This window comes from Lepisosteus oculatus, chromosome 11 (genome assembly GCF_040954835.1).
Source record: "Lepisosteus oculatus isolate fLepOcu1 chromosome 11, fLepOcu1.hap2, whole genome shotgun sequence".
Taxonomy (NCBI): domain Eukaryota; kingdom Metazoa; phylum Chordata; class Actinopteri; order Semionotiformes; family Lepisosteidae; genus Lepisosteus; species Lepisosteus oculatus.
Genome location: NC_090706.1, coordinates 32,463,583 through 32,477,201, shown reverse-complemented (window position 1 = coordinate 32,477,201; position 13,619 = coordinate 32,463,583). Strand labels below are relative to the sequence as shown.

General features: G+C 37.2%; 1 protein-coding gene across 4 annotated transcripts in view; it reads left to right on the top strand.

Annotated features, from left to right (window-relative positions):
* Positions 1-13,619, top strand: part of camk2a (calcium/calmodulin-dependent protein kinase II alpha) — a 79,947-nt gene that overhangs the window by 59,852 nt on the left and 6,476 nt on the right. Inside the window, exons 13-18 of one of the 4 annotated variants that reach the window (XM_015349937.2) lie at positions 571-611; positions 2,248-2,280; positions 2,761-2,809; positions 8,581-8,656; positions 11,027-11,121; positions 13,231-13,459. In XM_015349937.2, the coding sequence (XP_015205423.1) occupies positions 571-611; positions 2,248-2,280; positions 2,761-2,809; positions 8,581-8,656; positions 11,027-11,121; positions 13,231-13,459 (523 nt within the window). Of the gene's footprint in view, positions 1-570; positions 612-2,247; positions 2,281-2,760; positions 2,810-8,580; positions 8,657-11,026; positions 11,122-13,230; positions 13,464-13,619 lie in introns of those variants that run through there. The other 3 variants (XM_069196113.1, XM_015349938.2, XM_006631887.3) reach the window with 3 other exon arrangements.

The following is a 13,619-nucleotide window of genomic DNA, read 5'->3' as shown; positions in this document are numbered from 1 at the left end:
AGCACTTTAAAGTGTCTTATAAAACAAACAGTCCTGAAGGAGAGACAATGTAACAGGACATGACTGTCAGCTGAACTGGACATGGTGCAAATTAATCAGGCATTCTTATACAAGGGAGGCCTCTTGAACTTTTGTTATAATTCCAGTCTTAATTATTATGACCTCTTTTTGAGCTCATAATGATTGATACAGGTGGCTACCTCAGTTTTTTTTACATTTTTCTGTGTGGATTTTTTTTTAATGGGACAAAAACTTTCTTGCTCAACGCTTATTTTTGCTCTGAACACTCTGAAAACAAACTAGTTCTGCAAAAGTGTTTACCATATGTAACACAATCCCCTGCATCCTGATGTGACTGTATCCTTGAAAAGAAAAAAAAAATATCTTCAAAAAGGACTACGGCAACAGAGAAATTATTTTTGTTTAGTCTCCTGGGATCACTGTGGATTTTCCAAGTCTTTGCAAGTTTAATGTTTGATCTTTTGAACTTGCTCACAATGCCATTTGCCTTCATGTTTTGGGCATCTGTGCCTTTTCTGGTCTCACTGTTTTTCCTTATTTCTTATTCAGGAGCTAAAAGTGTGGCTAATAAGAAGAATGATGGTGTGAAGGTAGGGGTATGCTGAATCTTTTTTTGACTTAACCACCCTGAGATTGAAATCTGAGGAGAAAGTGGTCATTCACTGTGTAAGCAGCCAAATAAGCAAGACCCAGGAGCTCTGAGTGCTCTGAGGTGTAGTATTAGAATGATTACTCTTTGGAAGACTCAAATAATTCAGTGGTAATCTGCAAAGAAAAACAATTACATTTGGAAATTCTATGCTAAAAATGCAATTTACTGTATTATTTGTCTATTTTTCTTTACCTTCTTACTATCATGACCAGAGTTCTTGTGAGATACACAGTACTGTATGACTGATCTCATTTTGCTTTTCTATCACTATTACAGTGATAATTATAAGATACATATGCACAGTAATTCTGCATATAGTACTTATATATTATTAAAATTCACTTATATGCTGGTACCATATAAATTAATATTATTATAAATGTTTATATTAAAATCTTAAATCCTTGTGCTTCTGGGGACAAATTTAAAATTATGGCACAAATAGTCCATAATTTTAATCAAGATAAAATTAAAATTAAAATGGTCCAGCATTTTAATCAGATTTCTCACATCACCTCACAATAACCTTTGTTTTTGTGAAATTCTGTTGCGTGGTTGAGCCCGTCTCCCAAGTGCTTGGTAAACTCTTCACAGTGAACTACATTTCTGCACAGGGATTAATTTTAAGGTGTGTTTACTTAGAATCACAATAATAAATGTCAGTAAGCGTGGTCTTCAGTTTCTGCCCTGAATAGCTGGCCCAGTGTGCTGAGGATCAGCTGAATGGAGATGTCTAAAGTTCATCGAGTGAAAACCATACAGCACCAGGAAGCCGAGCACTAATCACGTTTCTGTGGCACGTGCCGCAGTTCATGCACTTTTTATTCCAGGATCTTCCGGCAGCTTAAAAATAAACCATAAATGTAAAGTACTGTATATGAGCTTACAAAGGGGCATTCATTAAGTGTTGAGTGTGACAAAACTGGGTGAAGGGAATAGATTATATTATTACATAATGTGAATGCACTAATGTGTCCTTTTAAAAACATAAATCTCAAAGTGCTGTGGATACACTGATACTGTTATGATACCTATAAGACTTGGCACCTTCAATCTCTTGTCAAGACTTCTACAAACTGCTGAGAAGGCAACATTTCTGTGGACTAGGAGCCACAGAAATTATTAATATTGTAGGGGACCGCGTTCATGCTTGTGGGGATGTCAGGGAGTTCCAATAAAAAAAAAAACCTTACGTGTGTCACATTTGACAAGTCTCTGACACTTATTGGATACCCCTTGTGTATATGTACCATTCCAGCAGCCCTGCTCATTTTGAAAGAGCCCAGGAAGTCGTGTGCTTGAATCTCAATGCAGGGGCCCATGGTGCTCTTCACAACAGTATGCTCTTTTATTGAAGGAATTCTGCTCCAGGCTGGGAGGCTGCTTTGCTGCTCTGACAGCAGGCAAAGTGCAAAGTGTGGCACAAAGGCGATACTGTACTGCACAGCTCTCATACAAAACACAATGGGGCTCTCTGGCTCTGCCCTCTCTCTCTTTCTCTCTCTCATGTCCTTGTCTCTGCCTCCATTACATTCTGTCTGTTTCTGTCTAACTTATTCTCATTTCTCTTCCAGAAAAGGAAGTCCAGTTCCAGTGTCCAGCTCATGGTGAGTGTGCTATTCCCTCTTGGCAGCCTGTGGTAGCTGTATACCCACTGAGGAGGCTTCGTACTTTAGTTGGACTCAAATCGAATAGGGAAAGTCATTGCGACAAAAAACATACAACCCCCCTCCCCCCAATGAAGTCATAATTCAAATGGAGCTGGACTTTCTTTTTATGACATTTCATTTTTACTGTTGCCAGAACCATTGCTTGAATTACACTTGGGCTCTTGTCCATTGTGGAGTAAGTGGGCTTTCCGGTATTGATGTTGTCGCCCTTTCCTTCCAAAACTAAAAAGGAGCGGTTTCTTTTTTTCCCCAAGGTGCAGCTTCCCCGTGAGGAAGAAGGAGAACCAAAGGTGGTCTGGGTGATACTTTTAACTTGGTATATGCTTATTCCACTCACAAATACCGCGTGGGTGCTAATAGCATATATGCTTAGTGAGCCTGAATTAAATCCTAACCCTACTCATATATTCCTTCTAGGAATCATCTGAAAGCACTAACACTACTATTGAGGATGAGGATACCAGAGGTAAGAACATCAGTCTCGCCACATGGCAGGCATATGGACCAGTTTCCTCTATAACAAAGCTCCAGCATGTGAAAGGGAGGACAGATGAACATTCTAATAAAGGCTTTTGTAAATTTTGGAAGAATGTCAGTAACTCATGACTGAATTCTCAAGATAATAATTTCCATATATTGGATTACTAGTAGACTTATACTGTATCTCCTAAATGTGCTCTACAAATGAGTTTTCCAGTGAATATCATAAATAAGGAAGTTTCATTATGTCTCTTCTAACACTTTTGAAAACGCAGTCTTTGTGAAACATTAGTCAGTGTGAGATACAGTATAAAGTATATTATATAATGCATATATCTATAAAAGATACAATTTTAGGTGATATGTGAACATTACCCTTATAAATCCTGACCAATTATCACCTTATAACAATGTATTTTTTGTAATTCATTTTTGTGAAATCAGTGCTAAACATCAGAAGAAACATCATCTCCCTTTTATTGTTTTTAAATTATAATTCATATTATAATGGACATCAAAAGAAACATGTCACCATTTATACATGAATGTTTTTAGAAAAATAAAGTTAGCCTACTTTGGACATTGACTGGATGTTTTGATGTCATTTTGATTTAATTGATCATTCACAACTGACTGCAATACACGTAAGAGACTTTAAGTGTCGCATAAGCACTAAATCACCTTTATTAGGGAGTTAATTGGGTACAGTTGATGAGGTGATTTTACCTGCTGAATGCCAAGCCTGGAACTCAAGAAATAAAAAAGAAATAAAAACAATTCGCAGTAACCGATTTGTTCTGCTGAACACAGCTTTGTGCCATTGGTAATTTGGAATGACACCTGAGGTGCACTCGCAAACCCAAGCAGTGATGAATCAAGATTTTGCAAAGATCACCCTGATAGGTGCCCTGAGATGTCAATTACAATATACAGTATGTCCTTATGCTGTTCGTATAACAACAGCTTTCTTGTGAGACATGAATGTGACATTTATGATGTGAAAGCCCCTGCTCTATTGAACATCTGTGGGATGATCTGAAACGATGTGTGGCATAAGGATCAGAGACTAGTGAACACATGATTGTCCGGGCTGTAGGAAAGGAAGGAGATGGGATCCCACAAGACAGTATCTGCAACCTGGTTTTAAATATGTGTCTCAGTATTGCCTCCAGTAGTGCCCATGTACAGTACACTGCAGCCTGTGTAGCCTGTATCTTTCTGTATAGTAGCCCCCCTATTGATCAACACTATAAATGGCAAAGGGCAATTAGCATAACAAATTTACTAGTGTCATATCTGTTTAACAATGTCAGTGCACCTGCTGGAAAAAAAATCATTTCCCGACAACACTATTTTAAATATGACAGCAGTCAAGTGGAACATTTCTTTTGATGCCCAGTATATATCTGATACACAATAATATCATTGTTATTGATTGATTTTATTTTGATGGGAAACAATGGCTGGTGTGCTTCTGAAAACAGTACAACCAAAAATGCTGTATAAATGTAATTTAAAAATCTATCAAAATGTGATTTTGAGTTTGACTTTTAAAATTAGTTTTGCTTTTAAAACTAGAACTGGTCAGTGTATAACTGATTGCCACAGTACAAAACAGCAATATGCATTCTATATACAGTATATAATTTCCTTTTCATATTTCAGTAAACTTGACCAATTGCTGAACGTTTACATTGCAAGAATATTGGTGAATAAATGTTATAATAGTTGCTACTAATTTATTTTGGGAAATAAGGTAGACTATGCATCCTATTTATATTTAAATATAGCTTAATAGTTTAAATAACTTACACTGTTGGGAAACTGCAGTGTTGGGAGCACTGATAATTGTGTTGTATTTCCAGAGTACCTGAAAGTGCTAATCATTACACTTGTAATGTGATTCACTGTACTGCTCTTTCATTTGGAGCTGTTTGGATTACACAGCCATGACAATCAATCATTCATAAAGTGCCTCTAACAAGTAATTCAAACAGTTAGAAAAGTCTAAAAGCAAACTAATGAAAAAAAACCTGGTTATAATAACAAGCATTTGTTTTTCTAAAATATAACATGACATTTCTGACAGAACTATAACAAGGAGAAAATTTATGCTCAAGAGGAAACAAATACAGTATAGTTAAATAGTAAAGTCATTTTGTGCTTACACCACAAAAAAAGCTATAGCCTGGTGCAATTTAGGTATACCATGAATATCTGACTGGGCTGACTTTCAACATACTGTACAGTGATGCACTGTATCTCCACAGTAGGGCATGCAAGTAGGGCCATGTGAAAATTCAACTGTGTGTGCTAAATATAAAACACAGGTCACTCACCTTTGAATTCACCAACAGAATTCTTTGCCTGGCCCTAAAACATTGCCATACCCTTTTCTCTGATGTCTGTGAGTCTAACGTCTCTTGCTGATGACTTAGCAAGGGGGATAGAAGGAAAGTGGATAGGGCCCAATAACCCTGCTCATGAAAACACACTTTTCTTTTGCAGATGTTGCTCATAAATCGAAACCTATTTGTTTCACCTGAAATAACAGAATAAAACAAGAAAATAGCCTCCGGTCTAGAGCTCATTTAAATTAAAGCATACCTTCTAGTTGAAATCCAGATGCTGTAGTGGCAAACGATCAGTGCTAAAGAAAAGCACAGCTGAACCCTTCCTCTGCATTTCACTTTACTGCATAACCAAATCCCCAAGAGGCTGTTCACATCCCTAAAATGATTTTATTCAAAACATGCTAAATTTTATTCAGAACGTGCAAAAAGGCACAAATGAAAGGAGGCCATTGAGGATCTCATCCAGCTGTGGCCTGAAAAATGTCAGGGTGTCACCACTAGGTAACGTGCTCCAGAATTCTACAGCCCTTTGGATAAAGAAGTGCCTCCTGTTTTCAGTTTAAATGCAGTTCCCCCTAGTCTCCATCTGTGTGTGCTGCTTTGTGTTTTAGCATTGTTTTTGAAGAACTCTAAAGGTTAGCTTGGCTTAGTCAATGTATTTGATTCTGTGGAATACTAAGGCCCACTAAAAAGGACAAAAAGATTACGGTTTTAGACTGTCAGAGTAGAATGTTCCTTTATAACAGGGGGCATATCAGCTTGTTCTTCTACAAACTGATTTCACGGCAGTAATATCTTTTTAGTAAAGTGGAAACTAAAATTTCATACCGTATTCTAAATTCATTATTACTAGTGCACGGCGCATTTTCAGCGCATTCTTTGATTTACTTTATACTGTATACTTACAATGAGATTTTATTACATTCTTTTTACTTTTCAAATAATTCTCCACTTTGTTACGATGATGAAACTTTTGTGTCAACATACATTTTTATAGGCATCTTCTTCAAACTCAGAGTTTCTCATCTTACAGTATATTTCTAGTTTATTGTTCTGCTACCTGTTTTAGCAGCTGAGCCTCCTGCCAGCTATGGGAATGAAATATGTGCATGTTGGAATATATGCAATGTAAGAATTTATGCGATGATGGAAACCTGCATTTATTTGTCAAGTGCAATTATATTCCATATCAGCTTAGTCTAAACTAAAACACTAATACATAACTGATATATTTGGAATGAGTTACAAATGTCAATCAAATATAAAACTGTTTGACAGTTCTTAAGTTCAGAAAAATTAATGTCTGTGCCATGTATTAGATACATCGTCAGAGTAATAACGAGATCATCATAGAGGATTATCATTTTCACCTTCATCACCATCATCACTTTCCTCATTTCTGGATGTCTTACTAAGAGCAGTAAACATTGTGGGCACTTAATTTATAAAACAAGCACAATAACTTTAGAAATAAATCAAATCAGTGATAAATCAACTACTTTGGGTGAAGTCCATACTTAATTCAACTGAGAAGCTGTCACCACACAACTGCTGTAGTTGTAAGTGACTGAGTAACTGATGAGAATTAGGCTTTTGGCTGCTTGCTTATGACAGTCAATAATGCAGGTCTTTAGAGAGAGCTTTTGTGCTAATCATTTAATTAAGAGTAGAAAGACTATACTTAATTGTCTTCAGGGACAAAAATCAGTGGTGTGATCTACAGTATATATGTTTCACATTTTACATGAAGTTGTGTAGTCAGAAATTCAGAAAAGTCAGTCTGCAATTTCAGAACTTAAAGTACAGTATGAATCTTATCTTAGGAACTGTCCCTTAGCTAACATACAGTAATTGAGCTATACAAAGGGGCAGTTCCTTAAGGGCAGGGTTATCTTTTCCTGTTTGGTAGTTGTGCACTGAATGTCCTGCATACCAATGGTTTGCACAGTAGCACACATTATTCTAAAAACTAAGGAATGTTAAAAAGAAGTCAAAGATCAAAAGGCCGGGACATTTCTTATGCTCAGAAACAAAAACCCTGCTGTTGTCAAATGATAACCTTTTGATTCAGATACAGAGATCAAGATACAGTATAGCCAACATCAGAAAATGTTGGAACAGAAGTGGGTCTAGAATCAGCGAATGATTTGATTAGTAGACTCTTCTATGATAAAGAGAATACTAGCTGCTATTTGTGACAGGTGCACTTGGTTAAAGTAACTTTATCGACTTAAAAGATTCAGCCTTTTCACTGTAACATTTTAATGTAGAAAGGTGTTGACCACTGAGACCTTAGCTTTGCTGCATCGTTTCCCTCTCCTTTTTTTCCTATCCATTTCTGGCTGCGATTGCCACAGTAGCAAAGTCAACCCTTCTGAAAAAAGCTGGATTCCAATCCATGTGGCTGTTGAGACTTTCGTTAAATGGAGAGGAAGAATTAGCTTAGTAAATGTACTATAAGGCTGTGAACCTTAAAAGCTCTTAAAAGGCCATTCCTCCCACCATATGTGCTCTCTCGCTTCCAGCATTTGGTCTCTCATCTAATAAAACTGGGTTTCAGTGAATTATAAATGATCCCACTGCAAGCTGGAGCAGGAGTAGAAAGCATATGAAGATCCTCATGAAAATGTGGATGTAAAATCCACTACCAAGGGACTTATCATGTTTTAGGACACAGATTATGGCTTTGTTAAAGACTTAGCACAATATGCTATGAGCTAGAGCACATGGCAATTGAGTGTTTCTTTTCTTTTTTTCCTTAATTCTCCCAACGCATGACCTAACTGAGCTGTAACCTACACAGCCACCACATCAAAAGGAAAATAAATGTCCTCTTTCGCAATGCTGTTGTGGCTAGAGAACTATTATTTAACTCAATCATTAAAAAAAAAGACTGTGATTGATGTGGGCAGCAGACAGCTGCCCACACACTGAACGGAGGCAGAATACAAAAAAATCACCCCTCTAATGTATTTTATACCAGGGACTGTATAATTATCTTTAATGAATTCCCACCTTTTCAGAAACAGAGTCCATTCCCACCTGCTTAATTTAAAAATGTGTTTTAGATTTTTAGAGCGTTGTCGTATCAATGCAAAGAAGAAGGAAAATGCGTGCTTGCCGAAAACATTTTGTCTTTATGCAGCTAATGAATTTTGGTATAGAGTACCTTCTTTAAGAAGTAACTACAAATGCAACATCCACTGTTAAGAATTCCTACGATTTTTGGAGTATAACGGAAGCCAATCTTATAGGTCAAAGTTTTCAAATTGAATTAATTTTATCTGTGATATTGCATTGCCCAACTGCCGAGAAAACAATTCAGTTCACAACAGGGATGCCAAGAGAAAATGCTGACTTCTTTTATCAATGAAGTATACACTGTTGCTTTTGTTTTTGACAGTGAGGAAGCAAGAGATAATTAAGGTGACAGAGCAATTGATTGAAGCAATCAGCAATGGAGACTTTGAGAGCTACACGTAAGTCAGCTGTCAGTTCTTATGATAAATTCAAGCAAGTTCTAGTCCCATTCTTGCTTTGAGTTTCTCTGTTCATCCTAAATGGTTTAAATCGTTTGTGAATGTCCTGGGTGGATGCATTCTGTCATTGGCTTTATTGTCAATTGGCATTGGCTTTACTGTATGTACAGTAGTATGTCTTTACTTGCGTGTGTTTACAGAACAGTAAAAACATTGACCCACTACATTTTCTTTATTGTCTCTGAAATCAATACAAAGCTAGTTGTTGAGAAAGGCAGAGTTCCTGAGCACCTGTCAAATTATATATTCTTTCAGCACACTGATTTACACTGAGTCATAACATTGATTTTCATATCATTCTCCTGAGAAAAATGCTCAATAATGTTAGAAGGTCCAGATGTACTGCATCATGTTGCTTTAGTTGACCAATTCCAGGTCTTTGCATTTTAACTCTGGATTCAAATCACAAAGTCCAGAATGTGGTGCTATGAGACAAATGCCCATCTAATGTATAGTGTATACTGTATCATATCATTTTTAGTCTTTGGACAGGCAATTAGCTCTAAATTGCTTTGTCTCAAGACTAAAAACTAGTTCATATGATTCAGACAAATCCTAATGTGATATTGTAAAGGCTTGTTTTGATGCTTTGATTACTGGACTTATGAACCAAAAAGTCAGAACCCCCCTGTTAAACCAAAAGATTGCTGCATCAGCAATAGAGTTTTGGGGTGGTCAATGGACGCTAGCATGACAGACTCTGAAGATTAGGCTTCACAGGGCACTATCTACAGTATACCCCTAGAGTCAGTGACCGCGGGGAATTGTGACTTGCCCTCATTCTATATTTTCCGTATAATATTAGATACTCAGTGAAGGAAGTTCCTTGCATTACATTTACATTGATAATATATACAGTACTCCCAGAAGCCAGTAACAGTAGGAAAAAAAGCAGAATTGCTTGTTTTAGCAGAATGGTTTCTGGGAGTTGTCGTGGACTGGCTTCAAAAACTTCCAACATTTTGAAATAGTACATACATGGGCAGCTTGCACACTATGGCATATTAAGCAATAAACCGGCATAAAAAAGTTATGCAGCTTAATGTGATCGGATTTTAATTCAAGTACTAATGCTACACTTCAGTTCTGGTTTTCAGTTTTCAGTTTCAGGGACATTGTTTAACTCATGAAACACCATTCTACGTAATATGAAATAATCTGTTACTTTTCAATGAATAATAACATCTGGAAACAGATAGTAGTAGAAAGATAGTAATATGTCTCCAGTGGCATCCATTTTTATTCTTTGCATTTTATAAGTGCAGATACTGTATGCTTTATGACATACATTGTAAATTTTGTATCATTTAGACACCAGACCAGGTGTCTCCAGCCATGGTCCTGGAGTACAATAATCCTGTTTCTCTTATAGTTCACCCACTGTCAGCTGGTCAATAGACCAATTAAGCAAGCAATGTCTTAAAGAAGGTAACACTGGTCCTTGAGAGTTTAAGGATATACTGGATATTGTATCAAGTAATCTTCAAATGACAAAATTTAGCATACCCACACATTAATTGATCAGAGTTAAATTGCTCCAGGCCTTTTGAATTAAAGTCTACCTATTAAATCTGCTGGACTGGGGCTCTCCAGGATTTGGGTTGGAGACCTCTTCTCTAGGCCGTGAATATAATTACCAGTTAAATATTATATATATGTTTTTATATATGGTCAAATTAGGATTACTATTGTGTGTGTTTGGAGATGATGAGAAGGATTTGTGGTCCATCTTTGGCAAGCATTTTTCATTTGGTGGCATTAACCAAACATTAAGAATGGAAAGGACATCAACAATTGAAATGTTTCAACAGACAGTAAATCTGCAACACATTCTTTACATGCACCTCTAGTATAAGCGGTTGTAAGAGCTTTCAGGGTCTTGCATTATGTAGAATTCAGCTGTTCTAGGCATTGGAAATTGAAACATGTCTGCTGTTCATAGTTTATGCTCTGCTGCTTCACAACCAAATAAACAAAGTTTTGAATGACCTTTACACACCTGTTGTTCTGATGAAGTGGGACTTCACACTGCTTCATTGCAGTCCATCATTCCTCAGGAGCTATAACACACCAGCTCTTCTCCTCTCAGGCCTCCTAATCACTGGAATGTGGAAAGAATCTCTATCCATACCCTGTATCTCAACTGTTTAAGCCAAGCAAATATACTGTGCTAACTGGTATCTAGTGAGGTTTCAATCCCAATTTCCACCATTGTCATTATCTGGACAATCGGCATATCTACAGTAACTTTTTAGTTTTCTGCTCCTTGAATACGTTAAAAAAAGAAATCTGTATCTCTTTCCTCTTCAGGAAGATGTGTGATCCTAGTGTTACAGCCTTCGAACCAGAAGCCCTTGGGAACTTGGTGGAGGGACTGGACTTCCATCGATTTTACTTTGAGAACTGTAAGCAAATCAGTTTTACTGGTTCATAAAATGGAATGGTAAATGGAAATGATCAAACTTGTTCAGCAAGATATGAGACAAGGGTCTCTAGTAAATCCTGTCTGTATTCAAAAAAATCTCAGATATAAAAACTACTCTCTAATGGAGCGAGCACATTTTCAGTTTTCGTGTTATAACTGGAAAATGTTTCTAAGCTGCTAGAAAACAACAGTGGTTGCTATTTTGTAAAATAAATACACTGTAAGATATTTGTAACTTCAACAATTTATGAATATGGCATTTACAAGGTTTCTTGTTAGTCACATTTCAGATGAGAAGCTTTTTTAGGGACAGCGGTGTCATGAAAAGCATACAGATAATGATCAATGGTGACTGCAATTCTCATTCACAAAAGTAGCAATTACAGCTATCTGTGACAACAAATAACTCTATCTGATTTTCTCAAACAAATTTCAGCTTCTTTCAAGAAGAGCACTGTATTTCCTCACTGGGAGTTCCATCGACTGATATTAGATTGTGTTCTGCACAAAAAGGAAATGGCACTAATGGGTTGTTAAGCACAATTACAGGAAGCGTGAAACAATCTGTCATCCATTAATGCATGGCTTTATTCTATTCACTTAAAAAATAGATAAAATCAAACCAATTACACTCCATGTAAGCGCTGCATTTAAGTCTCACACACAATCCTAATTATTGGAGATACAGATTGAAGATAGGATGTAGCATCAAAGATATGAGATTCTATGAATGTAGTTCTCTTGTCAAGAGGAACAATACGTTTGATACCGTATATGACTGTAGCATTTTTTATCTGTCTTACCCTGTGGGAATCATTTAACAGAAAAATGCTACTCAGTTAAACATTCCTCGTGGTAGTAGGTGGCTTAGTTAGTTTGACTGGGTAGATACATAGTGATATTTGTTTTCCCCTACAGTAATGTGCAGGTGCTTTTCTAATATCTTCCTTAACCAATGAAGTCATGGCATCAAATTAGACTTTTTGTGAGGAAGACTTCAGAAAGATGGCTCACAGCAATATAACAAATATGGTAATAATACATTACAGCAAAACTACGATACCATGATACAAAACAGTATTTAACAACATTGCTCAGTCAAAACTCTGTCTAGTATCATAAGATTAAAAACAGACAATTAGCTCGTAAAGTGTGTAAACAAGAAAAAAAAATAAGATCCCTACCTCCAAACATTTTTACACTGTTCAACAACTGAAAGCTTTTAGTAAATGCTCCCTTTGTCTATATACTATTGCTAGCACTGGCACGTTGCCTTTATTTGGACACAATTTTGACGTGTATAAACCTAAAAAAGCATTACAATTATGCCAAGAGAAAATTAGCACTGATTGACATGAACATACCGCACAGTTTGTAAATATTGAAAATGTGGTAATGTAAATCACAAGCTGCTTCAGTTTCAGAATTAGAGCTTAGAGTGTCACCTAGTGGTGAACAGAAGCATTAACTGAAATCCAGTACTCAAAGAATTTCATTTTCTCTTATCCATGAAATACGAAAAGGGTAAACAGCATTTTCCAATAAATTAGGATTTTAATGCTTACAAGATGATATTGCGTCAGAACATTGGGAAAGAGTTTCTCCTTTGTTTTATCACATTTCCACTTTAAATTGCTGAAGCTCTAAGACTGTTTTCTAAACAGTGGCACTGTTGCTCATTGATTAGCAAGCTGGTCTGGGTTCACATCCCCAGAGTAAACTGCAATCAGTGAAGGTTTGGGTTCAAGTCCACGGACAAGGTGCCGGTTCGTATCCTGTGGCCGGCAGAGGAATCCTACTCCGTTGGCCCACTGAGCAAGGGCCTTAACCCCAACTGCTCCAAGGGCGCCATATAAATGGCTGACCCTATGCTCTGACCGCAAGCTTCTCTCCCTGTCAGTGTGTCTCATGGAGAGCAATTTGGGGTATTTTAAAAAGACAAAGACACTGTGTTCTTCTTAATTGCCCTACTTTCGTGGGGCTTTGACATAAGCAAGAGCCTTAAATCAAGTTTCTTTCTGAAATGCATTATGTTTCAGCCTTTTTTGGATTAGTGTCAAGCCAATACTGTTTTTTTTCTGTTTTTCAGTGTGGTCTAAAAACAGTAAGCCCGTTCACACCACAATCCTAAATCCTCACATCCACCTCATTGGCGAGGAGGCTGCCTGCATTGCCTATATCCGCATCACCCAGTACATAGACAACAACGGCATGCCCCGCACCGCCCAGTCTGAAGAGACCCGCATCTGGCATCGCCGAGACGGCAAGTGGCAGATTGTGCACTTTCACCGCTCCGGTGCGCCTTCTGCCATAGCTAAGTAAGTAGCCAAACTGAAAAAAAAAAACCTCCTCTTTTTCACACCCCATGTATAGTGTCCACCGAGTTTTTAAAGGAAGTCGTTGAATGACATGATGTCGATGCTCTCATACTTTAAACGAATCCATCAGCACATCTTTAGCACATGAAAAATCCAGGAG